Here is a 26,225-nt window from a genome sequence, read left to right on the forward strand (position 1 = left end):
TTTCTAATGTGGAGGTCAAAAGACAACGTAGGATCAAAAATTTGCCCCAAGGTTCCTCCCTTTGTCAATGTGATGTATGACACATGAGCCTAGGCTAAGCATTAACTGGTCAAATTGATGCAGATTCCACACTGGAACAAGAACCATCATTTCAGTCTTATCAGCATTTAAAGGTAGGAAGTTGCTAGACATCCAGCTTCTCAGTGATGCAAGACAGTCTTCTAAGGATTTTATATGGATGAGATTACCAGCAGTTATCAGCATGTTATAACTGTCGATAACTGAGTCCAGATTGTCAAATGTTCTGTATATTCACATTATAGTATTACAAAACCTATAACATATCAAATCATCACTTTCAAGCAGCTGCCTTTGTGGAATACTTGAGATATTTGTGTCCTAATTTGTAAAATTATATTAGTGTTTTTTTGTTTTTGTTGATTGACCAGTTGTTCCAGGATAACTACTCATTAGTACCCAATAAATACTAAATAATCTACGTCACATGGTTGCTAAAATATGTAATGCATACTTTGTTTGAAGCTCACACTAGCTTTGATCTTAAATAAATAAATAAATAAATAAATCGACATGAAGAACTTTAAAACCAACTTGACACACTTGATTTAGAATTTTTTATCCCTTTCTGCTTTGACACTATAAATCCTGCACACTTGATCCGCCATGTTGTATTATGTGGTGCTTTTCGCTGCAACACTCTTGCATGTCTGTCTGTGGGAGTTGTTGTGAGGGTTTCGGGATGGGAGGGGGGGCGGTGTACATTGTGTAAATCCTGCTCAGAATTTCCTCTGATTTTGGGGTTGTATGAAGACACATGAAATTGAAGTGAAAGCTGTAAGTTGGGGACTGAGGCGGTGACTTGAGGGGTAGGTTACATGGGTGGTGGGTTGTGGGGCTGTGAGAAGGGGATAAGCATGCACTTTTGAAGATGAAGCAGTTGGATTAGTGTTATCTGAGATCCTAGTTTCCTTTCTTCCCTCTTTGTGCAGGTAGATGGAGTGAAGGGCTGAATAGACCGACCCACCAACTGAAACCAGGAAGGCCGACTGGGAGAAACCCGTACAGGACTAGAGTCACAGGCAGAGTCGGGTAAAGAGTGAAATAATCCAGTGACGAGCATTGGTGGCAGAGGGGAGGGTGTTTGTTACCCAGCATGCAGGCAGCATGGAACGGGTGAAGGAGCAGCGGTCTTTCTGCTCACTGTCCAAGAGTCAGAGAGACCAGGAGAGAGACTGTGAGAGAGACAGAGATCGGGAACGACGTTACACCGCCTCCTCGGCCGACCAGGAGGAGGGAGCCTGCCGCGTACCCACGCAGAAGTCCTACAGTTCCAGCGAGACGCTCCAGGCATTTGACCATGACCCCTCCCGAATGCTGTTTGGAGGCCGAGTCAAGGAACTGGTCCACAAGGAGAGCGTGGACTACAGCAGGGCAGGTGAGCCAGAGCAAATACTGCTGCATGTCTGTCACACGTCTGTTAGCTTGAATAAAATATCAACGTCAGCATTAACTTCCAAACATTTAATAACTGGCATCTTACAGAGGAAAAGAAAACCAGTGTGTGATAAAGCCAACAAATTACTAAATTCTTACATTCATCTACTGATATGCAACAATGCAAAATGTCCATATACCAACCGATGGATCTGTGCAAGATTTACTGCCCACCCCCCTCCAAAAAAAAAACAACAACAAAAAAAAACAAGACTCTGAACAAAATCCTAGTATGCAAAAATGATTAAATAATATTTAGCAAATGCACAACCTTGTTAGTTAATTAAAGCCAGTTTCCAGTTGTAATCCATTGGGCTGCTATGACCTAATAAAATGTCCAGACCCTGTGTTCTGTTGAAATAAAAAGGAAAAAACAATCAGTAAATAATCCTGTAATTGGCTGTTAGAAACTGGACTAATTTCTGTAATTAAAAAGTTTGAACTATTTTTTTCTCCCTCTCTCTCTTTAATGGCTCTCGTTTCCCCCATAAGGTTGCAATTATGAAATCTGTGCATAAATGCCCTTTGATTTTTTTTTCTTTTTTTTTCTTGGTGCTAATTGGTGCACATTTTGAAATTAATGGGAATATGATGAACAAGTCAAAAGAACACTGCTTTTCTTAATTTCTTTGTGAAATGCAGTCATTTAATGTCTGCTTCTTACATCATCACAGTAAATGTCAAATTTAATTTGATTCATCTGTTGGGAGAAAATATCCTTTTTTGGTATGTACATAATATTTTTTTTCCTAATCTAAAATATTTTAAAGTGAGTTGGAAGTCAGTGTTACTGAACATTTTCTGTCACAAGTTTCTGTTTGAATGTTTTGTCTCATCTGATGACAGAAGCAAACACACAAATGATTTAAAAATATGAGAAAATAACGTATTTTCAAATTGTGAGCTTAACATAAAATTAGTTTTTTGTGTCCACAGACAACAATAAACATGAAACAATGCGTTGATGGATTTGTTGAATTTCTGTCAAATATGATGAGCTTGTCCTACAAATCATAAAAACAAGTAATTACACTTCGTGACTATTTTGGTTATTTGAGTAAAAATAAATAAAATATAAAATTTAACAGAAATAAATAAAAAAACAATAATAGAAATTTCCAGCTAAAACTTTAAAAAATATGTTGTATGAAAAACCATGCTAGGCACAATGTCTTGATGTCCCACTGGCATAAATCACAGGTTCTGGGCATCAAATAAAACAAGGACAACAAAAAATGACAAGAATGCAAATGAATAAATGAAATAAAATAAAAATAATATAGGGCTTATATGAGGTATTTTATTTATTGGTAAAATGTCAGTGCATGTTTTTTTTGTTGTTGAGATTATTATTTTACACCAATTCCAAATCTCTTGCTATCTGGGCGTGTATATATAATATAATATATGTGTGTGTGTGTGTGTGTTTCTGTGTTTGATACATGTGATAACCAGCATAAAACAAAAATATGGGATTCCCCCCCCCCCCCACAGTTGAGTAGATGTTTGGTGGAATCTTTTGTCCATGCTCTTGTTTTGAAATAACCAATTAGATGAGAAAATGCTAAAAAGCATTGTGATTCAGTTGTCCTTGGTCTGTGATTGGAGATGTTTTTGAGCGTTGTTGAGTGTTACGCAGCTCGGCAGGATGTTGTTGGCGCTTAAATTTAACAACACCTCCCCGTTCTCCTCCACCACCACCAACACCCTGCTCTTCTGTGGAGTGTTTCGTTAAGTAGCCCTGCTCTTGCCCATTAACTGTGTTGTCGCTTGCTTTGTTAACTTTACAACTTGTGTCATTGACAGGGCAGACATTTTCGCTGAGGCAACTCGGCTTCTGTGAGCCATCAGCTCGCAGAGGCTTGGCGCTCTGCCCTGAGACGGGCCTCTCCCACCCACTCAGCAGCTACTCCAGAGGCCCGGTCGCTACAGAAAACCATGAACCCGTATCACCGGACCGTACCATGGCTCTGTGGGGAACGGGGGCAAAGTCTGGGCAAAATTCCTGCCTCTCCAGTCGTTCTAACTCGGCGCTCACGCTCACTGACACGGAAATGGACAATAAATCGGACAACGAGATGGGTGAGTAGGGAGCACTTCACACTCCTTTATTGTAAAATGCTTATTTGTTTGTGGCACACACGCTTCATCGTTCTTCAAAGAGGGAAAATCACTATGTAGAGAAACAGCAGTAGGTTGCATTGTGGTCCGAGCTGGAGAAAAGGTCCTGATTGGTGGAAGAATGTGGGAGCCCCATTGGTGGGATTGAGATCTGGAGAGGCACTTGCAGCAGCCTTTCTTCGGATCAAAGGCGCGACTCCTCTCTGCACGTGGAGAGGAATTTGTCCCTTCAGTTGAGTAGTTCCTTGTCACCTGGTCTTCTCTGCAGGAAGGAAAGCCGTTTGATAAAGTTTCCCCATGGGCCAGCGTATAATCAAAATAGCTTTGTGTGCCTCGCTCTGAGATTTTGCTTAGAAATTCCGCAATGGTTGACTGGGCGTGCACAATGGCTGATTAAATGGGTACAACAGTTTGAAGTGCAAATTTGATCATGCTGGAAACATGAGAAGGGGGATTGAGGTTCTTTGTTTGAAAAGGGGAAATCTTTGGTGCAAACACCTAAGGTTGCTGCATAAAGGCGTTGTGGAATTTGATGCATTTCATTCTGGTTTAACTTGGAGATATATGAACCGAACATATTGAAAATAGTTTAGGTTTCACAACAGCAAAAAAGGCCACTTTTTTAGCCATGAATGTTTGGATGTTTTTTTGCTCATATGCAAGACATTGGTTGCATATTTTGCAGAATTATTTGATTTCTAATGAACTTATTTTTTAATCAAACTTTGGGAAAAGTTAGGGATTTTGTGTGTGTGTGTGTGTATGTATGTAGGTGATTCTTAGACTACGGGCACTTATTATGTCCTTTGATCATATTGTATGAAAAACAGAAAAAAGGGGAAATTTCACACTTTTATAGTTATCTTTACAATGAAAGTGTGTTAAGAAATTTGTTCTAGTAGTCTATAATGACTTTTTCACCTTTTCTCAGCATCATTATATGCAAATATTGCCGTTTTGTGCTTGTCCCACACCCAGACTTTTGATCTTCAATGATAAAAATGAATGATAAAGAAACGTTTTTTCTAATGTTTTAAAATATCTCTGAATAAAATATCAGTAAAATAATCAAAACATAATTGGGGTATTCAATGTCATACAACTGTTGTGATTTTTTTTTAAACAAAATGTAGTTGTCCCACACTATTGCCGTAATTTCCACCACAACACTGTAATGTCCCTTTAAACAGTTTATATGAAAGATTGTTTGGGTAGTTTCTATGGAGATAAACAGTGACATCAGAGCACATGTATATAGTGCCAAATCACATAAAACAGTTGCTCCAAGGTGCTTTATATTGTAAGGCAATGGTGTGGTGGAAATTACATTTACAAGGCCAATAGTGCCCGTAGTTAAAGAATCACCCGTGTATGTGTGTGTGTGTGTGTGTCTGTGTATGTATGTATATATATGTATATATGTCTGTCCAAAAAGTATCAGACCTTTTTATTTTTTTGCAAAAACCATGTGGATTTGAATCACGTGTGATTGCATCAGCCAAGCTTGAACCTTCGTGCGCATGCGTGAGTTTTTTTCATGCCTGTCGGTTGCGTCATTCGCCTGTGAGCAGGCTTTGTGTGAGCAGTGGTCCACCCCTCTCGTCTGATTTTTATTGTGAATAAATGTCTGAACGATTTGGAGCTTTGCTGCATCAAATTTTTCCAGAAACTGTGAGAGACCTCCAGGTGGACACCATTCGGAAAATTTAGATGGCTTTCAGCGACGATTTTATGGGGATTACACAGATTAAGGAGTGCTCCAGCCGGTTTAAAGACTGCCCACAGCGTCTGAGAGCGCGCCGCGCTCTGAGCGCCGATCGACAGGCTGACACCCCGCTGAAACAACCAGATCATTTCCAACGTGAAGGCTTTGTTGATCCTGGATGTCATCTGACTTTCACAAAAGAGGCAGAAGGCCTGGACATCAGCACTTTTTCAGCACATTCTACTGTTACAGGAGTTTTTTTCATGGAAAGAGAAGCGGAGGATTGCGCCACTGTGCCGCTCATGGCGCGGGACAAAACCACCTAAGTGTCCGTCTCACAGGACGGCTTTCAGGTGGATTTCAGACTGCTTCCGGTTGCTTTTCAGTCGTGTGACTATCTGAGAAATTGAGCATGAGCTGGACATGCCCCAACATGTCCTGTGAGGCTTCATCACGGCGTTGCTTTGCGCCATGCGGCTCCGTCCTGATGCGTGGAATTCCTCCGCACGTCTGTCTCAATGTGCCAAAAAAGTGCTGATGTCCACGTCTTCCGCAATTCCTGTGCTAGTCAGACGACATACCAGATCAAGACAGCGAACAGTTTAGAAATGAACGGCACATTCCACTGTTACAGGAGTTTTTGCCATGGAAAGACGAGCGGAGGAATTCCGTGCATCGTGGCGGAGCCGCATGGCGCAAACCAACGCCGTGATGAAGCCTCACAGGACATGTTGGGGCATGTCCAGCTCATGCTCAATTTCTCGGATAATCACATGATTGAAAAGCAACCGGAAGCCACCTGAAAGCCGTCCTGTGCGACCAACACGGAGGTGGTTTTGTCCCGCGCCATGAGCGGCACGGTGGTGCAATCCGTCCACTTCTCTTTCCATGAAAAAAACTCCTGTAACAGTGGAATGTGCCGAAAAAGTGCTGATGTCCACGCCTTCTGCCTCTTTTGTGAAAGTCAGACGACATCCAGGATCAACAAAGCCTTCACATTGGAAATGATCTGGTTGTTTCAGTGGGGTGTCAGCCTGTCGATAGCCACTCGGAGCGTGGCGCGCTCTCAGACACTGTGGGCAGTCTTTAAACCAGCTGGAGCACTCCTTAATCTGTGTAATCCCCATAAAATCGTCGCTAAAAGCCATCTAAATTTTCCGAATGGTGTCCACCTGGAGGCCCGATACTTTTTGGACAGACCTCGTATATATAAAATGAAATTGTGATATTAACCAAGTTTTGGATTTAATGGTAGTATGCATATGCATTTTAATGTTTTGGTTTGGTTTCCTAGTACTTTATTGGCCAGCATTTATATTTGTGGACCTTAACACTGGGCTTCCGTTGCCTATATTTACAATTTTGTGATGGTATCACAAAAAGTAAATTAATTGGTTCCTGATACCGTCACCAAAAGCAGCACATTTCATGATGGGAGCACAAATTCATTTCATGACAGTATTACGAAATGCAGGGTGATGTGAGGGTGGGGGGTTGAGTCTGTGGGGGTTAGAAATAGTAAAATAAAAAAAAGTGTCACGAAAATGTGACTCATTTTGTGACAGGAGCACAAAAAAAGCATGAGACTGGGCTGATATTTGACATCCAATTGTCTATGTTTATGTTGGAGGGGGGAAAACAGATACCCAATCGTGATCTGAAAATAGGTGTAATTTATTGGAAAAGTAGCTTTTCTGAAAATAAGCGTAATTTATTGGAAAAGTAGCTTTTTATAGAGCATCATGCACAATCAGGAAAGATTTTAAAATGTCAAAAAACAAAAAAGTAACATCAGGACACGTCATGATCCACAATATATATATATATATATATATATATATATATATATATATATATATATATATATATATACACACACACACACTATAATTTTACAAATGGCCTTTGTTTTATATTTTCTTAATGCATCTTGAAATAAATAATTTCTACTTGAATGTGAATTTAGCTGCTCAGTTATTTTGATGCCAGGCTATAGTTTAAGATAAAATTAAAATACAATGCAGATATTCTGTTTTAGAAAAGTGTAGTAATACGTACAGGAGTTTTGACACAGACTACATGGAGTGGCATTGTGTAGGACGTGTGCACAAGCACTTGCGTCATGGGACTCGTCCATAGTCTGATGTCGTTGACAATAACAGTAGGAAACACTGATTTTGCCAGCTATTTTAAAGAGTCATGACCATTTTCCTCATTTTTGGAATAGGGACACAAATTGGGGCCAAAAATCTGCAAAGGGAGCCTTGCTTAAGTATGTTTTTTCTTCCTTCCCTTTTCCCTTAACTTTCTGCCCGTGTCCATCCAGAGAGAAGTTTTAAAATGTTTTTTCTGATGTTGGAAAAGGTTCCTGACATTGTTCGTCATCTGTCATCCCACTTTAAGCCGTCACCATTATAACATATTTAGCGTAAAGTTCCAATTCATTGAAGAAATCGGTGTTCTGGAAGAGTGGCAGATTGTTAAAATAATTAGGCTTAATTACACTTTCTTGGCAAGAACATTAAAGTAAGGGCGAAAAAGAAAATGTCTTGTGTTCATGTGCTATCCATTTTTATTCTTAAAACACCGGCTACAGTCTGACATTTGAGACAAGTCATTTTCTTAATGGCGATATTCATCATGGTGAGCTCGTCTCCCAGGAGGGGAGCTCGGCAAGTCTTTTACTTTCTCAAAATGCCATCAGAATTCAAAGTATTTGCCTCAGTTTCTGGCATTTGCTTTGGTACACACTTGTGAGTCTGAATTTGACAGCAGAGCTAAACATCACCCTTACAAACTCCTCTGCGATCATCTCCAGTACAAGTCAAGTATGGAGCCAAATCGCCATCATTGCTCCATTCTGCAAAATAACGGCGTCTGGGTTCAATGCGTCCTCTATTGAGCTTCGATTGCACCTGCCCTCCATCACTTCAAGTGCATGTGCACACTATCGGCCGACCTCCTCCGGAGCTTCTTTTGGAAACGTCTTAATGCGCCGCCGCTGATTGGTTCCAGTTTGTACAACATCCCACTGAGACTTTATCCAACCCACTGTCTTCTCAATTAGTTTCATTATAGCCAAAATAAACAATACCTGTTAGATCTTTTTCCCAGGTGTTCATACAAAGAACAAACCAATTTGTCTGCACATCAGCTTTTCTTTTCCTGCATAAAGACAGTGGTGTCATTCAAACACTTTTTTTTCTTTTCAGTCGTCTTTCATTGCTGAAATTTTGACCCAGACTCCAGAAAAGTCTTCCGGCTTTTCCACCTCTGTAGATTTTGGCCTTTTCCTTTTTTGTCAAGAGGCATTGTGCTTTTGACTTTCACTATTTAATGAAGCGGCTCAGAGAAATGACCCATCCAAAGGTTTCCATCAAGCGAATATGCATGCAGAAGCTTCGACAAGGGGCCGTTCAGCCCCACTTATTCATAAATGAACTCAATATTTCATTCTAATTTGCTTTGTTCTACAGAGTGTTCGGTGAGTACCAAACCCTCAGCACGCTGCCAGAGCATGGCGCTCCCAACCTGCACCAGCATCAGTGGTTCAGCGCTGTAGTCGTCTTTTAGGTGTAATGTGATGTGTGCACACAGATTGAATCAAACACACTGTTTACTGAAGACAGTTTTAAGATATTTATCTGTGAAGAGCACAGTAATGTCTGCTATAAGGAACAGGATGCATTTTCGTAAAACAGACGAGCCAGTTAGAGCGCTGTGAGAATTTTTGATTTATTTTTAAAAAATGTGTTTTTTTAAATTGTTTCTTAAGGAAGTTAGTTTTGTCTATTATTATGATTACTAAAAAATGTAAAAAACAATGTTAATGAAACAGTTTGGTTTTGTGTGTGTGTGTGTGTGTGTGCAGTCTTTTTTTTGTGTGTCATTTGCACTTTGGAGAAACAGCGCCATCTCTGGCACGTCATCATAAATACATGACTGTTGGTGGAGGTCGGCGCTCTGTGTGGTTATATTTTTACTGAAAAGTTGTTATTCACCCATTCAATTCAGTTTATTTCATTTTATATAGCACCAAATTACAACAAAGTTTTCTCAAGGGGCTTCACACAAGTAAGGTCTAACCTTACCAACCCCAAGAGCAATCCCTATTGAGATATCCCATAATCCCTTGCACGCTAGAGAGTTGCTGCAGTCTAAACAACATAGAGAATCCACAACAATAGGAAATGAACATTATACTACCAAAATGTAATTTTCTTTCTGCTTTTCATTACGTTAATGACTGCATTCATGAGACCCTAAAACAAATATTCCAAATATTCTGTATTTTTTACGTTTAACCTGTGTGGAACTTGCATTTATTAAATTTATTTAGTTATTTTTGAAGCCGCAAATTTCAGTTGCTGAACCCCCTCTGCCCCCTCCACAACACACTTTTAGTCCGTTCTGCCATCATAAAGCAATTTTGGACATACTGTCATTGATAAAGAGGTATTTCTTTTCAAAGCTGTGTGGATTATTACAACATACAAGTGTTGGTTATGTTTTTTTTTTCCTTAAATGCGACATAAATCCATGATAAATTAGGATTTGGCAGGAAAAAAAGGCTATTTTCTCTTAAACTCCCCCCCCAAATGAATTTGCTGCTTTTGAAATGGATGTTTTATTTTCAAATATAAAGATAAATGGTGATATTCTTCAGAATGGTGACTTTAAATGCCTAATGTAGGCGATGGTTAGCAATTCTGTCAGGTTAGCACTGGTTGGCTTTGTTGTTATCCCAACTAATTGTGTCATCAGCGAAGTCTACATCGTTTTTTTTTCCTTCCATCACTCTTCTTGTGCATGTGAGCTGATGCCCACTGATAGTACGGGGTCTGTTAGAAAAGTATTGGCCCTTTTTATTTTTTGCAAAAACCTGATGGATTTGAATCACGTGTGCTTGCATGAGCAAACCTTGAACCTTCGTGCACATGCGTGAACTTTTTCACGCCTGTCGATTGCATCATTTTCTGGTAAGCAGCCAGAAAAGTGAGTGTGAGGACATGTGCTGTGCGCTTGGCGGATTTTCATTTCAAGGAAAAAGACGGAACGACTTGAGCAGTGCCGCATCAAATTTGACCAGAAACTGGGAGACAGCCAGGTGGAAACCATTCGGATTATTCAGACGGTTCAGACGGCTTTCGGTGACTTTTCAGTCGTGTGACTATCCGAGAAATTGTGGAAGAGGTGGGCATGTTACAGCCTGTCCTGTGAGACTTCAACACGAAGGTGCTTTTGCTCCGCCATCAGAAGCAGCATGAATTTCACAACCACTCTTTTCATGGCCAAATCTTCTGTCTTCTACAGTGGAAATCTTCTACAGTGGAATGTACCGAAAAAGTGCTGATGTCCACCTCTTCCGCAATTTCTCGGACAGTCACATGACGGTCCTGCATCACCGCAGCATTCACTTTGGAATGATCTGGTCATTTCAGCATGTTGATGGCCGACCGGAGCGCGACTCGCTCTCCACCGTTGTGCGGACGTCTTTAAACCGGTTGTACCGCTCCTTAATCTGTGTGATGCCCATAGGATCGTCACCGAAAGCCGTCTGAATCATCCAAAGGGTTTCCACCTGGCTGTCGCCCAGTTTCTGGCAAAATTTGATGCGGCGCTGCTCCAGTCATTCCATCTTTTTCCTTGAAATGAAAATCCACCGAGCACACAGCACACATCCCACACAAAGGCTGCTTACCAGGAAATGACGCAATCGACAGGCGTGAAAAAGTTCACGCATGCGCACGAAGGTACTTAGATACTTTTCTAACAGACATCATATGTGCGCGACACATGGCCCTTTCCCTTTTCTGGTGTTTCCAATGTCCCCTTAAATACTCTGAATGTTCTTCCCCCAGGATGCTGTTCCACCCCTCTGAGAAGTGCTGAGCTAAAATCTTTGTAAAATCATCATTACTTCAAAATGCTTCTGGAAAAGTTGACCTAAATTTGACAAACTGTTGGTCGTGCGCTGTGAGTGCTACTCTTGTATTTGGGTTAGAATGAGTTTTGTTCATGAAGATATTTATTCTTTTATGAAACATATTTTGCTCATTAATAAATGTTGTTTTTTTTTTTCTTGGTTATATGCTTGGCTCTGGAGAAGTACTTTTAAATAAAGAGTCAATCTGTTGTTTGTTTATTTATTTGTTTTTGTTATTTTGTCACATAACTGTTAACTTTTCAGTAACTCACACTGACCTTTTGCAAAGTGTACAGGTAAATGTACATACACTGCTTTTTTTGGCTTTCTTGTAAAATCTGAATTTTAAAACTACTTTCAGTGCTGAAGATTTGCAAAAATCCAGTTAAAGCCCAATTCCCCAAGAGAACAGTATTACTCAGAAACATCATGTAATGAATCAGTTACATATAAATAATATAAAACACATTCAGATAGGATAAGAAAATGTTCCAAAATCATACTGCATCATTTATTTTCAACATTTTAAAATTTCTCCACTTTATACATAATTAGGCACCCTACATGCAGACATAATATTCGGAATAGTGAAAGTGAGCAATTTCTGACATTTCTGTCTTGAAGACTGAAGACTGAAATTTATGCAGAAGAAATGCATATGGACAATTCCATGTTGTAGAAGCTCACAGGCCAAAAAAAGGTATTTTAGGAATTGGGGCGAATAGTGTTTGAAATTGTAAGAGCACATATTCACTTGTGCAGAAAGAAAATCATTTCAGTTGTAATGATGCACTGAAGGTTAGCTATACCATGTCAACACAGGTTTATTCTTTCATGTTTTTCTCCTATCAAAGCATGAATGATTTGGGCTCATTTTCTATCTATTGCATAAACTGATTTTTCATCCTCTACATAACCTTTGTGATACCACTATCCACGATGACAAGGGAACACAAGCAGAAATTGACTTGTTCATGCTGTAATGTCCAAAATTCTTTTCAATTAAACTATTTTTGTAGGTGTGTAACGTCAGTCACAAAAGTCACAACAAAGTGCTGTTGAAAATTCTGTGGATGTTCTAAGCTGTAAATTTTTTTTTTTTTTTTTTTGTAACTTTAAATATAGAGTGACATATTGTAATGTCAGTCACATAACATCAGTCACACATAATTATGCAATCATTCAGTTTATGCCTTTGATATGTAGCATGGCAAGGTGCAGCAGAATGGCAGTTGCTTGCAACCTTATATCCTAGAATAAAAAGAGATGTTAACCCTGTATAGTTTGAAGAAAAGTTGCAAATAAGTTTATGGATTTTCTTAATGGCTGTTTGTTTTTTTGTTTTTTTTTGTAATGTCAGTCACGCCCATAGTATTGACTCCCACCAACTTGTACTACGCACCAAAGTTTCCTTCCCCTACCAAGTAGACCTTGTCCCTATTATGCCTTCCACAGGATAGGAACATTCAGGGGCTGTATGTTTTAAGACCTGGTCACTTCAAAAGGTCTGCTTCCTCTCTGAATGTAACGTCAGTCACTGGGAAATTGCCCATATATAAAGTAAATGATAAAAATGTAAAAAATGTGGGGTGTACCTTCCCTTTCTCCACCTGCTGAAGATTAAACTGAAATTTACAGTTAGTTGCAACACCATGCTTAATTAATAATAAAAGTACAGTTTCTTCACATAATTACAAATTTTTGTTCATTTGTTCTTACTACAACTGTGCTCCATGCTAGATAGCTAGATAGATATTATAGCCTACTCATGATAGTGATCTCAACTGTGGTTTATCAAGGTGGTATTATATTGTCACCATGTAAGTCATCTAATTTTTCCTCCCCATGAAAATATAAACTGTTTAATAAAGTGACAGAATTTGTTGTTTGTTGTGAGACAGTGAAAACATTCCCTTCATGTAATGGTTCATTAAACTGGCCAGCTGCTAATCCATCATAATGTTTAAATCTTAAAGGGGAGGTGATGGTCTTGTGGTTAAGATTTGGGATTGAGACCAGAGGATCCTTGGTTCAAATTTGAGCCTGTCCTGAAAATCACTAAGGGCCCTTGGGCAAGGTCTTTAATCCCCTAGTTGCTCCCGGTGTGTAGCGAGCATCTTGGATGGCAGCATCCTCACATCGGGGTGAATGTGAAGCATTATTTGTAAAGCACTTTGAGCGTCTGATGCAGATGAAAACGCTATATAAATGCAGTCCATTTACCATTTAAATTCTTCCCATTTCAGTTTGAATATTATTAAAATATGAGAAGCAAACACAAGCTTTAAGTTTGTGTTCTTCCTGTAAATGAGAAGGAATTACATTATGTTTAAATCAGTTTTTGAACTACTGTAATTAGAAAAGTGCCCACAGAATTCTTTTACACTATATCTATATCTTATATATATATATACACACACACAGGGGCGGCTTGTTCATGAGGGCGACTTGGGCGACGCAGAGGCATATGGGGAAAGGAAGGATTTTTGTTGTTGCTTTTTGTCCGAGTCTCCCCCTGTTGCAGTGGTTATCAGTGTTCCAGACTGTTTGATCTGCTTCTGAATGTCATTGTCCAGTCAGGTTCCACCATTCTGGCGCAGTTTCAGTCAGGTTGAAAATCGCTTCACCATATCTCTTCCAGACTCTCATGTAAAATCAATATTCTTGACAAAACTGAGCCTTCAATACAATCTCTGGGTTCCAGGTGTTGTGATGTAAACACGTTACATGTTTACGTCGCACGCAACTGTGAAAAGCGCGGGCTGTGGTGTCCATCAATGCTGTGTTCAAAACCCTCGAGATGCTCGTAGCCTTGGACTCTGAGCGTAATAAGTGGATTTACCAACGAGACAGTAGGGTTTTGTTTTTACCATCACGCAAACCATTTGTTTTTATTTTTATCATTTATTTTGTTATTATGGCCGACAAAATAACATGTTAATTTACATTAATTAATTACACACCTATAATGTGTTCATTTTTTTTAAATCGCGATGGATCGCACTTTGCTCCATTTTGTTTAGATGTCACTGACTTGGTCTGTAGATGAAGTGTTTTTGAGAGCAATAACTGAGTTAGATGTCTGTGCCTTTTGACACTTTTTTGCACGGTTTAAACAATAACACCAGATCAGAAGTATTTACTTTTTTTAAATGGTGGCAAGAAAATCACGCTATCAGCACAACCACAGAGCACGGGGTACTTTATGTGGTTAAAACAGCCTCGATCATGTTACCTCCTGCTTAACGAGACATGGAGTTAAAGTGCACGTTAAATCCTTTTCATACCAAAGTTAACTTGCTTTAATAACTGTCATTGTTTTAACTCAAATGTGGGAGTTTGTTCATTTACCAACACATTTGACTTTAACAATCATTATTTAAATGCCTCAGGGAACTCCAACAGGCTTAAAATTGTTTAAAAGTGTTTGATTCATGATGCTTTTCCATCCAAATTTTAATGTTCAATGGACATATTTAAAAACTGAAATGGTCTTGGAGCCCATAAGATAATTATTAAAGGGGTCATATTGTGCAAAACCACCTTTTACATATAACAACTCCAAAGTCCCACAGTTCTATGATGTTTTCTCCTGATTTAAGATGAATTTAAGTCACATTTAAGTTTCATACCTCTGCGACATATGTAACAGAAATAACCCAGATCATCTCATTTTTCCTGAGAATATTACACACACACACACAAACCTATACTGCACTTTTCCATCTGAAAATCACTAAGGGCCCTTGGGTAAGGTCCGTAATTCCCAGTTGCTCCCAGTGTGAATAAGTGGGTTAATTTTTTGTGGGGCCACTTCATTTTTATTAACATTTTGCAAGTGAATGTTCCTTGATGCAACTTTCTTCTATAGCTTTCCACCTGTAATATATGTAGCGAGAGTGAAAATCTTTCTGTTGTACGCTGCCATCTAATGCAGGTATAAAGATAAAGATCAACTCTATTTGTCCCGAAGGTCTTGTTGTATGACTTAACAGCTAACAACAGATTGATACAATTTTTTTGCTTAATGTATTTACTGAATAGATTACCTTAATTATTAGAGAAATTGCCCTCCTGAGAAATTTTTCAGGAGCCACCACTGTGTGTGTGTGTGTGTGTGTGTGTGTGTGTGTGTGTGTATGTGTGTGTGTGTGTGTGTGTGTGTGTGTGTGTGTGTGTATGTGTATATATGTATGTATGTATGTGTGTACACACATATATATAATATAGTGTGTTTGTGTAACAAGATTGCTTGTGTTCACAGTCACTGCGTTCTTAGTATAAACTGTTACAAGTGTTTCTGGTAACAAAGGGACACATTAACAAGTAAAAAAATGTCCAATAGACATTTTGCACAAATTACTTTATTCATTAAGGAGCTGCTGCTACATGTCAGTTGGAGTTTCACTTAAACGGGCCCTCGACAAAGATGAGCTTTCTTACAATTTGTTTCACCATCTTGGATAATTGAAACTGAATGATCAGCTTGTACACTTGTGCTGTTCAGTTAGTTTGGAATTTTACATCCAGCTCACTCGATGGTATGCTCGTGTGAACAGTTTATTTAGCTTCATCTTGCTTTTTGTTTAATGAAGGGATGAACGTTTAACGCCGAGCCCTGACTGTATTGAATTCATGTCAGGATGTATTTCACAAACTCAATCTGTATATACTGTCTTTCATCTTGTACTTTGATTTCTCAATTTTTGTCTTCAGACTATTTTATCAAACTACCCCCTGCAAGAACATTTTATTTATTGATTTTTTTTTTTGTGATTAAATATGATTTCATTAAATTGTTTTCAGTTCATCATGAATTTAAAAAAATGTAAATGTAGGGCTTCTTTTTTCTTGCACAGCCTGTTCGCAATTTCTATTTGTTTTTATTTATGTCTTTATTTTTGAATATCTGCTGTTCAATTTTAAAATATTTTTGCAATTACAGATTCAAAATACATTAAAAGTTTGTAATGATGTTTTCTGGCAACAAAAATCCAAAATATACAAATTTTTAAATCTGGTTGTATGAAATCAGCTTTTCAACAGGTGTGTCTATTCTGTCACTGTGATACACATCATCTTGACTTTTGTGAGGATTATTATTATTATTATTATCATTATTATTATTATTTTTTTTTTTTTTTTTTTTTTAAGATTTTAGATTTCATATATCAAAGTGTTGACTTGACATTCAGCTGAAAGGCCTTCAGGTCGGCATAGTAACGCAGCCACACAGATGGAATGTTTTTAAATGTTGACTGCACCAGCTTCAGAATCAATACTGTACCCCTCATAAAACATGAATAACTGCACCAAACAGAAACATAGTGTTGCCCAGTTCAGTTGTATTCCTAATAGGGTGTGGAAAAGCTCACGTTGACTTGTTAGGTACTGCAGCTGCAGCACTGCAGTATCCTGTGACAGCTCTCCTAAGCCGTATAAACCATCACACATGGGGTTTACTGTTGGGGAGGCGTGGCTTGATGCTCGCTGACCCCTGGTGAACAGAAGCAGCTTCTACTGCAGAGATGTCTTGAAAAATCACTCTGGGCTCAAAACTCAATTGAACACAAAATTCAAAATGAAATGAGTAAAAATTATGGGAAAATGTCATGGGCGTAATTTGGTGGGGGGATAGGGGGGACATGTCCCCCCAGCTTTTCAACCAGGGGGGACAGAATATGGTTTGCCCCCCCCACCTTCTGACATATATGTGTGTACTTGAAACATGCTATGCCAGTCTTATGTGCAAACCATGTCAGTCTTATGTGCTAAACCATGTCAGCATAGTATCTTTGTTTCTGCAAGTTTGTATTTTTAGCAGCATTTACTTGTTTACAACACCTGTTTCTTGTTTGTCACATTCAGAATTTTCTGGAACTGCATTTGCCCAGATTTGAAACCAAAAATAGTTGCCTCTAGGGACTAGTGTCTACATAAGTATCAATGGACCATATGCTAATTTACTAAATTCTGAAAGTTAGAAAAGGAAATCAGAAAAGCTATCTGGGACCTCAGAAAGCCCATCTGCAATTATTGCTTGATCTCCAAAATCAGTCTATGCAAGCGAAATTATGTTCAGTATGAGTGTTGTCATTAGTGCCACTTCAAAAATTAAATTCATGATAAGTAATTTATCCTAAACTTATGATCTGTTGTTTTTTCAAACTTATGCAAAAACAAATCTTGAGGAAAAAAAAATACAGTATGCGATAGTTAATAATTATTAAGAGCCTGTTCTTTCATATTTATGAATATATTTTACCACATTGCAGTTGTTTTTTAATGAAAATTCAACCTATCATTCTTTTTGAGTTCTTCACATGTGGTGATACCTTATTTACACCAGGATGTTAATAAAATCAATGATGGCTATTCTCAGAATAAAGTACTTATATCCACAGTTTCAAATAGTATAAGTCAAATGGTGTCCACTTTATGGTCTCAAAACATTAACATTACTGTTCTGGATGCTCAGAATGCATCTGAGCTTATCTAGAAACCATGGGCTTCGGGGGGCCTAGAGCGGCCCCCAGACCCCCGGCCTATGGCCTTCGGCCCTGCAGGCTTCGCACTTTGTCCCCCCCCCCAATTTCTAGTTCTAAATTCCGCCCTAGGAAAATGTCAATCTTTATTAACTTTAATGTGGTTTTCTTCTCCTTGGGTTTACAGGCAAGGAGAAGAAAGACAGAGCTGGTCACGGGGTACTGAGGAGATCAGGTGGACAGGAGTGGAGGAGTAGGTGTTGCAGGAACACGCTTTGACGCTTTGAACATAGATCTGTTCCTTTACCAGAAAATCTCTCACTCCTGTCACCTCTTGAGTTTGCCGTGTACAGAGCAAAGTGCCAAGGGAGTGACAGATGACAGCCTGATTGGTGTAATTCATGTCTTTCCAAAACACAAACATGATGAATGAAAGTATTAAACGCAACCCGAGTCTGCCTTGTGACTTGCATTGTGCTCCACCATAAACAGGAAAGTGGAATTTGGATGCACTCCAAATGAAACTGTGTGATGCACTTTAGACTGTGCACTATAATTCATCAAGATGTGACTTTTAAGTGTGACTGGTGATTTACCAGGTATTGTTTCCACGTGTGTGTGTGTGTGTGTGTGTGTGTGTTTCTGTGGACAAACTAACTCTAATACAGCTTGATGGATTTCCTTCAAACTTTTTGGGACTATATTACTTGGATAGATATCTAAGAGGTGATTAGTTTTTGGAGTACTTTGGTCAAAAGTCAAGGAAATCATGGTTCATAAAACACCTAAAAAAAAAAAAAAAAAAAACACCTTATAGAAAAAATGATATATATATATATATACTCAACAAAAATATAAACGCAACACTTTTGGTTTTGCTCCCATTTTGTATGAGATGAACTCAAAGATCTAAAACGTTTTCCACATACACAATATCACCATTTCCCTCAAATATTGTTCACAAACCAGTCGAAATCTGTGATAGTGAGCACTTCTCCTTTGCTGAGATAATCCATCTCACCTCACCGTTGTGCCATATCAAGATGCTGATTAGACACCATGATTAGTGCACAGGTGTGCCTTAGACTGCCCACAACAAAAGGCCACTCTGAAAGGTGCAGTTTTGTTTTATTGGGGAGGGGGATACCAGTCAGTATCTGGTGTGACCACCATTTGCCTTATGCAGTGCAACACATCTCCTTCGCATCATCCGTGAAGAGAACACCTCTCCAACGTGCCAAACGGCAGCGAATGTGAGCATTTGCCCACTCAAGTCGGTTACGACGATGAACTGGAGTCAGGTCGAGACCCCGATGAGGACGACGAGCATGCAGATGAGCTTCCCTGAGACGGTTTCTGACAATTTGTGCAGAAATTCTTTGGTTATGCAAACTGATTGTTCCAGCAGCTGTCCGAGTGGCTGGTCTCAGACGATCTTGGAGGTGAACATGCTGGATGTGGAGGTCCTGGGCTGGTGTGGTTACACGTGGTCTGCGGTTGTGAGGCTGGTTGGATGTACTGACAAATTCTCTGAAACACCTTTGGAGACGGCTTATGGTAGAGAAATGAACATTCAATACACGAGCAACAGCTCTGGTTGACATTCCTGCTGTCAGCATGCCAATTGCACGCTCCATCAAATCTTGCAACATCTGTGGCATTGTGCTGTGTGATAAAACTGCACCTTTCAGAGTGGCCTTTTGTTGTGGGCAGTCTAAGGCACACCTGTGCACTAATCATGGTGTCTAATCAGCATCTTGATATGGCACACCTGTGAGGTGGGATGGATTATCTCAGCAAAGGAGAAGTGCTCACTATCACAGATTTCGACTGGTTTGTGAACAATATTTGAGGGAAATGGTGATATTGTGTATGTGGAAAACGTTTTAGATCTTTGAGTTCATCTCATACAAAATGGGAGCAAAACCAAAAGTGTTGCGTTTATATTTTTGTTGAGTGTATATATATATATAGTGTGTGTGTGTCTATGTACCAGTTTTTAAATTATGTTAATAGGCCTACTATAGTGTGAATTATGATTAATAATTTCTGCGTTTTTGGTGAATTTTATGGTCATATTTCAAAAAGTCCATTTCCTCATTCAGCTCCACCTCGGGGCAGGAAAAGCAGAGAGAGAGAGAGAAAAAAAATCACGCCTTCTCTAATGCACGACCTAAGCCAATCAGAATCACCAACCCATGTGGGGTGGTCTCTGAGGACTTTTTTTCTCTGAGGACTTTCTGGGCAAAACGCCACCAAAGGCAGACAAAAGTACTAACACTGCATTGAGCTGGACAGGAGCAGGAATGACAAAGTGTGAGGTCATTTCAATGTCCAAAATTACATGTCCAATACAAGTCAGAGAGGTCTTGTTTTGAACAGGAATTGTTTTTCTGAGTGGCACAAATATCATTTGTGTGGTATCTTATTGCATGTACATAGTTGTACGAAAAACACTTGAAGCATTTCCTGCATTTTAATGTAAATTTATTTTTGGATTCTAAGTTGTAAAAATGGTGTTTGTTTGTTTGCACTATTTTGCACAGTAGAGTGTGGAGTTTTAATTCTGAGTTTTGAGATATGCAGAATAAATGTTCTCAAAATTACATTATATCTGTTTTTGTTTTTTGTTGTTTTTTATTTTTTTAACCAATTTAGCCTTGCTAAGGGGACTATATAACTCAGACACACTGTCATTGTAATTTTTACACTTAAGTTTATATTGCAACATCGTTACCTTGAAGGGATTCAATTTATAACCCAATATGAATTTGAGATCATATTGCCCACTCCTAAAGTCCTAAAATATGTGTAATTTATGGGTATGATTGTTTTCTTAATGAAGTTGCATGATGACAAAATTTGTAGCAAAAAGTGCCACTGCAGACGTGTATTTACTTGTACATTTATATTGTGGCATATACAGTGTGCAGGCCCACACATCAAATGTGCTGCCGTTTCAACACAGTTTAACTAATTTGTAACTGTAATGTCATTTGTGACATAATTACTTTCAAATTAAGGGTGTTTTCACACATGAATGTTTACACCATTTTTTAAAATTCAGATTGCAATTTTGCATTCACACCAAAAATGTTTTCACAAACATGCACGTGTCCTCATCCTCGCGCATGTGATCTGCAGCATGTTGTACTTGCAGTTGACTGGTTTGTAGATTGATATGTGTCAAACATCTGTGTCAGTCACAGGAATGTTAACACTTTGAATCAAGAGAGAAATCTGTATGCAGGATCATTTCAGTTTGCTTTGTTACCACTGTAACAGTATTACTGTGATGTTACAACCAGGTACAACAATTTCATGGTACCACATGTTGACACGTCATTGTATTGTCATTTACGGTGGCGATAAAATGGTTCTGTGAGCAAAGTGTGAGTGGATCATTTATGGGAACAGCCACCAGTGCTCCCTGAGGTGAAGCAATAAGACAAAGTTTTTTGTTTTTTTCCGTTAGCATTTACTTTTATTTTAGATTTTAATCTTTCTTTTTGTGTATGTGCATATCTGAATGTTGTGCTGTATAAGTGGCAGGAAAAACTGCTAGTCTTTAAACCAGGTTATTGGTGGTCTATGGTGCAGTTGCTTTCTGCTACATCACAATGGCAACACATTAGTGCTACACCTAATTTTAAGTCCAACACACCCATGTGTGCACAGATGACGCCACTGGCTATTGGGACAGTGTGGGCACTGTGTGTGAAAATGATACTTGCACTCTGTGCTGCTATGCCATAGGTGGAAGACATTGTGCAAAATCATCATCATCAAAAAGTAAAATATAAAAAGTAAATAAAAAAAAGGGCACTGCAAAAATGCAAAATCTTGCATTTATCTATTTTTCTCATTTCTGATTAAAATGTATAATTACACCAAGTGTAAGATAAAGTTGCTACCAGATGTTTTCAAGACTGTCAGTTAAAAAGATTTGAAAGATATCTAAAATCCAGTAGTGGGCACAGCTAATGAAAAAGTTAGCTTCGATAACCACTAATCAGCTAACTGAAAAGATATATTTTATAACCCTAAACTGATAAACCACCAAAAAATTAGCGGTTAGCTACAGCTAACCGCTAACTGAGAAACTTTCAGTATTGTTTCTGGTACACTCTCAGCTATGAACAAGTGGATTTTGAGTTTAAACACCACCAATGCTTCTGATAGGATCAAAGGTGATCACAAACCCAAACACGGCAAATTATATAACCAGTTGCCATTAGATGGCAGTGTTCTATGCATTTTGACCCTGGTTATATCACACGGTTGACCTGAATCACAACTTAACAGACTTAATGGTTTTGAAAAGGCCTCTTTTTTTTTTCTTTTTTTTTTTAACAAATGAAAAAAATGACATATTTTACAAAAGCACATTTATTTGTAAACACTAACACACATTACATTCAATTGTGTTGGTTTTTACATAGAATGAATTAGTCAACCAATCAGTGTGAGTGGAGGCTCAGTTTACCCATAATCCCTTTGGGCATCTGTGTGTTAATGTTCAAATCTTCAGAATTAGTGCATTATTTTAAAATTAACATATGTATTATATTTTCACTTTGTACATTTTAAGTCTTGACATTAATGTAGTTATTCTATCTGGATTAATTTGATTTATAAATCAAAACCATAAGTCAAATCTGCTTTCCTTTTCAAACTGTCTGCCTCATGAGGTAATGACTTTTGTTTTTTTAGGGTAGTCTGATGGCCAGGCCCCTTCTGCTGGGGTAGAGTTGAGCTGTCTCACTGCTGCAAAATATATAGCAGACAGGAGCCAACAGGGTTTATAAATGTTTTTCACCATTACTATGTAAAAAAAAAAAAAAAAAAAAAAAAATGTTAGCAGTCTAAAGGTTATCGGAACTAAATTTATCGGAAGCTAATGGGTTCACTGATGATTTTTGAAGTTAGCTGAAAAACTAATTCGCTAACAAAAAAGTTAGCTTCGCTAATTAGCGGATTAGAGGAACTGTGTCCATCACTGCTAAAAACAAGCCCTTATAGTTTACTGAAATTTTGATACTTTAACAAGAAATTGCAGTTTTTTCAGTGAGAGCGATTTTACACAGGAAACAAATTCAGTTTGAATCACACTGAGTGTCTTTTTTTTTTTTTCAGACCCAGAATCACCTGTTTTGATCCAGACCTACTTTTATACTGAAATGTCTGGTCCAAGTGGTGTACTGTAGGTGTGAAAACACCCCGAATTTGGTCATCTGTGCTATAGGTTCATCTTCTTTTATTTGCTTGTAACTCAAATATGGGGTGATAAACAGGTAAATCAAATCTCAAATATTTCATGTACAAATATTTGTAGATCTGCTTGTATCTTTCTAACAATCATTTTAATTCTGGTAAGTTAAAGTCATTTATGAAGCCTTATGTACTGAGAGTTCTAAATATGTTATGAGATTCTTGTGCACAGATTCATCATGCGAAGGTTGCCTGTTAACAGTTCATGAAATCTGTCACGCCGATGTGTGCACAGCTAGCACCAAAGGGTTTTTGGGCGATGGTATGAAGGCGTGTCACACACCTCCGAATGGCGTTCATGTCATCTCACTCGGCATCTCTTCCTGTATCGCGTGCACACATGCCTATCTGGCTTTTCCCCCCTCTTCACACTTTATCTCGTCTAAGATTAGAACACTTGGGTGCAGATATTTACGAGCACGCTTGAGACGTCACGCTGATAAAGGTGACACACCATCTGTCAAACTCCTGTCTCAGATCGACGCTGTATATTGCTACAGTGGAATTGGTTTATTGATCGTGGCAAAAAAAAAAAAAAAAAAAACCTCGCTCATCACTTTCATAATTTGACATGGCACAATATGACCACAGAAAGAATAACATCAGATGTTTTCATCTCTTTTTTTGGGGGGGGGTGAGAAGGGCCATCTATGATGTATTTTATTTTTTTTCTAAGAACTATCCAAAATTGGCAGAGAAACCCTTTTTCTTCTTTCATTAATGAGGGCTGGAAGGAGGGGTGTAAACTTTACGTCTCGCCTCGTTAAAAGAGGAGGTGCGCTTTGATCGCCATCATTTTTTGCCGTCACTTCCCAAGCTCGCCACCGCTGTCGTTGGATAAGTGCCCATTGTTAGCGCTCAAGGTGACAAATGTTGTGGGTTTGAGCCATGATGTGTTGAGGTGTCATCACCGTTGCTTGCCAGTCTTTTGTGAAGATTGTGTTTCTGGGTGTTTTTGACAGCGTGAAGGAGGTCGTCTTCTTGATGTGTGCAGACCAAAGGTCACTGACATTTGAACCCTCCTGTGAACAATTTGTCCTCCAAATGCCACAAAGGCTCGAACATGACCTGAATTTTGTCATCTGTGTCTCTGTGAGTAGACACATTCTTGTTATCACAAAACACGAAGAGGAACTTTTTAATGTACCCTTTTGTAAACTTTTTAATGTAGAGTCTCACTGTATAAATTTACATATTAACAAGAATAAGCTTTCTTCAATGAAAAAGCTTCACCCCCCTATATTTAAAAATAATTCATTTTATTGTTTGATATGAAGCTACAGATGCTATAGAAATATTTCTTAAGTAATGCATTCATTATGTTATTTAATTATAATTTATTAATAAATTATGATATGGGATAATGTGTTTATTTCAAAATTTGCAGATGGTGCTCTCTTACTGCAGTGTGTGTGTGTGTGTGTGTATCCAACACATTCCAGGACCATATTAGGTTCTGATTGACAGCCGATGTTCTGTTGAGATGTGTGGGTTTGTTGATTTATGGTCCCCACCACTGATTTCTATCTATTACTGGATCACTCATTGGCCAATATTTTTGAAGCAAACCGGCCGCCATATTACCACTCGCATGTCCCACTCCTGAACGCACTTTTCTATTGATCTTTAATGAGGCACACAAAACTTTATTCTTTATTTTGTTTAAAAAAATACCTTCATGTGTAGCTATAAACTGTGCAAATCGCCAGTTCAAAGGCTGTGGACGAACATTTCATCTGTGAGCAGTGTTGCCACAGTTACTTTGAAAAAGTAATCCAATTACTGATTACTCCTTGAAAAAGTAACATAGTTACTTTACTGATTACTCAATTGGAAAAGTAACTAAGTTAGATTACTAGTTACTTTTTAGTTACTTTTCCCAGCTGTTGACAACAACCCTCTGCCACCTCAACATGACAATGATACTTGTTTTGCCAAAACTCACTTTATAGTCACCCTTTCTTGACTTCAATGAAAATATATACTTGTTTTATAAAAAGTAAAATAAAGACCTCTTTCTTGACCTCATATTTAACTGTTGACAGCACTGTAATAGTAAAACTTGCAATTTCTAACCTACATTGTTTATAAATGTAACTATTAAATTCATTCTAACATTTAAATTCTCTCTAAACATTTTACTTGTCGAAATTATTATTATTTTAAGTAGTATTAGTAGTTGTAGTAAAGAAACGACTTCAAAACTGGACCTTTAATCTAGGGGTGTTGTGGGGGGGCACATCCCTGCCCCACGCCCCCATTCTATCTGGATTCATCCCTGCTTTGACGTTTGAGCACAAAGAATGGATTTGCACAAAGCACAAAGAATGGAATTTATTTATGCAGAAAACATGACCAGATTTACAGGTAAGAAAGTTTTATTGTGTTTTCACATCATGTGGTCCTCAGAAAGAGAGTTTAGGTGCATTTGAGTGGAAAATAGTGTTAGTTGTTGACGTGTCGCGGAGGATCAGCTGTTTTTAGCAGCAGATACGGAGCGGCTCAGCTCAGAATTCTAAATAAAGGAGGAAAAAAGCATAAAAATGTCTTTGTAAAGCTCAGTGCAGGTGTGCTGTTATCACCGTGCTTTAAGAGGTGAGGACGAGTCGTAGCTGCTGCAAAAAACAGCGGATGAAAAGCTCACAGTTCGCTTAAAGCGGGCAGTTCAGTTGAACCCCGACCCCCTGCCCATGGACCAAGTTTAATGCGGCTATCGACCCACAATTCAAAAATAATAGTAACGCACAGTGACTTGGAGAAGTAACTTTAATCTGATTACTGATTTGGAAAGATTAACGCGTTAGATTACTCGTTACTAAAAAAAAGTGGTTAGATTAGAGTAACGCGTTACCGCATCACTGTCTGTGAGTATGATTGAAATGAGAAGTAATGAACAATAAGGTTTGCTTGGTGTTTTTAAGAATGATCCCTGTCACAAGCAAACCTATGCAAGGTGAGTCTGATGTCAACATTAAGGAAAAATTCCATTCATATGATTAATAACCACCTTTGCATGAACTTAAGTTAGTCCATGCATGAGCATAGCTTATGTACAGCTAGCTACACATTAATTACTGTGCTTTGTTTATTCAGTAATGCAGACATTGTTTACATGTTGGATGGATTTCAGAATGGCTATCATATAGGCTGTCATATATTTCATGTACATTTTGATTAAGCTGAAACCTGAAGATTACCAATA

At 38.5% G+C, this 26,225-nt stretch overlaps 1 protein-coding gene across 1 annotated transcript in view; it reads left to right on the forward strand.

Annotated features, from left to right (window-relative positions):
* Positions 1–1,011: 1,011 nt before the first annotated feature.
* si:dkey-237h12.3 (teneurin-3) overlaps positions 1,012–26,225 on the forward strand; it is a 515,809-nt gene continuing 490,595 nt past the window's right edge. The window contains 2 exon segments of the mRNA XM_034182118.1: positions 1,012–1,456; positions 3,322–3,597. Coding sequence (XP_034038009.1) covers positions 1,186–1,456; positions 3,322–3,597 — 547 coding nt within the window. The 5' untranslated portion in view covers positions 1,012–1,185.

This window comes from Thalassophryne amazonica, chromosome 11, assembly GCF_902500255.1.
Source record: "Thalassophryne amazonica chromosome 11, fThaAma1.1, whole genome shotgun sequence".
Lineage (NCBI taxonomy): Eukaryota > Metazoa > Chordata > Actinopteri > Batrachoidiformes > Batrachoididae > Thalassophryne > Thalassophryne amazonica.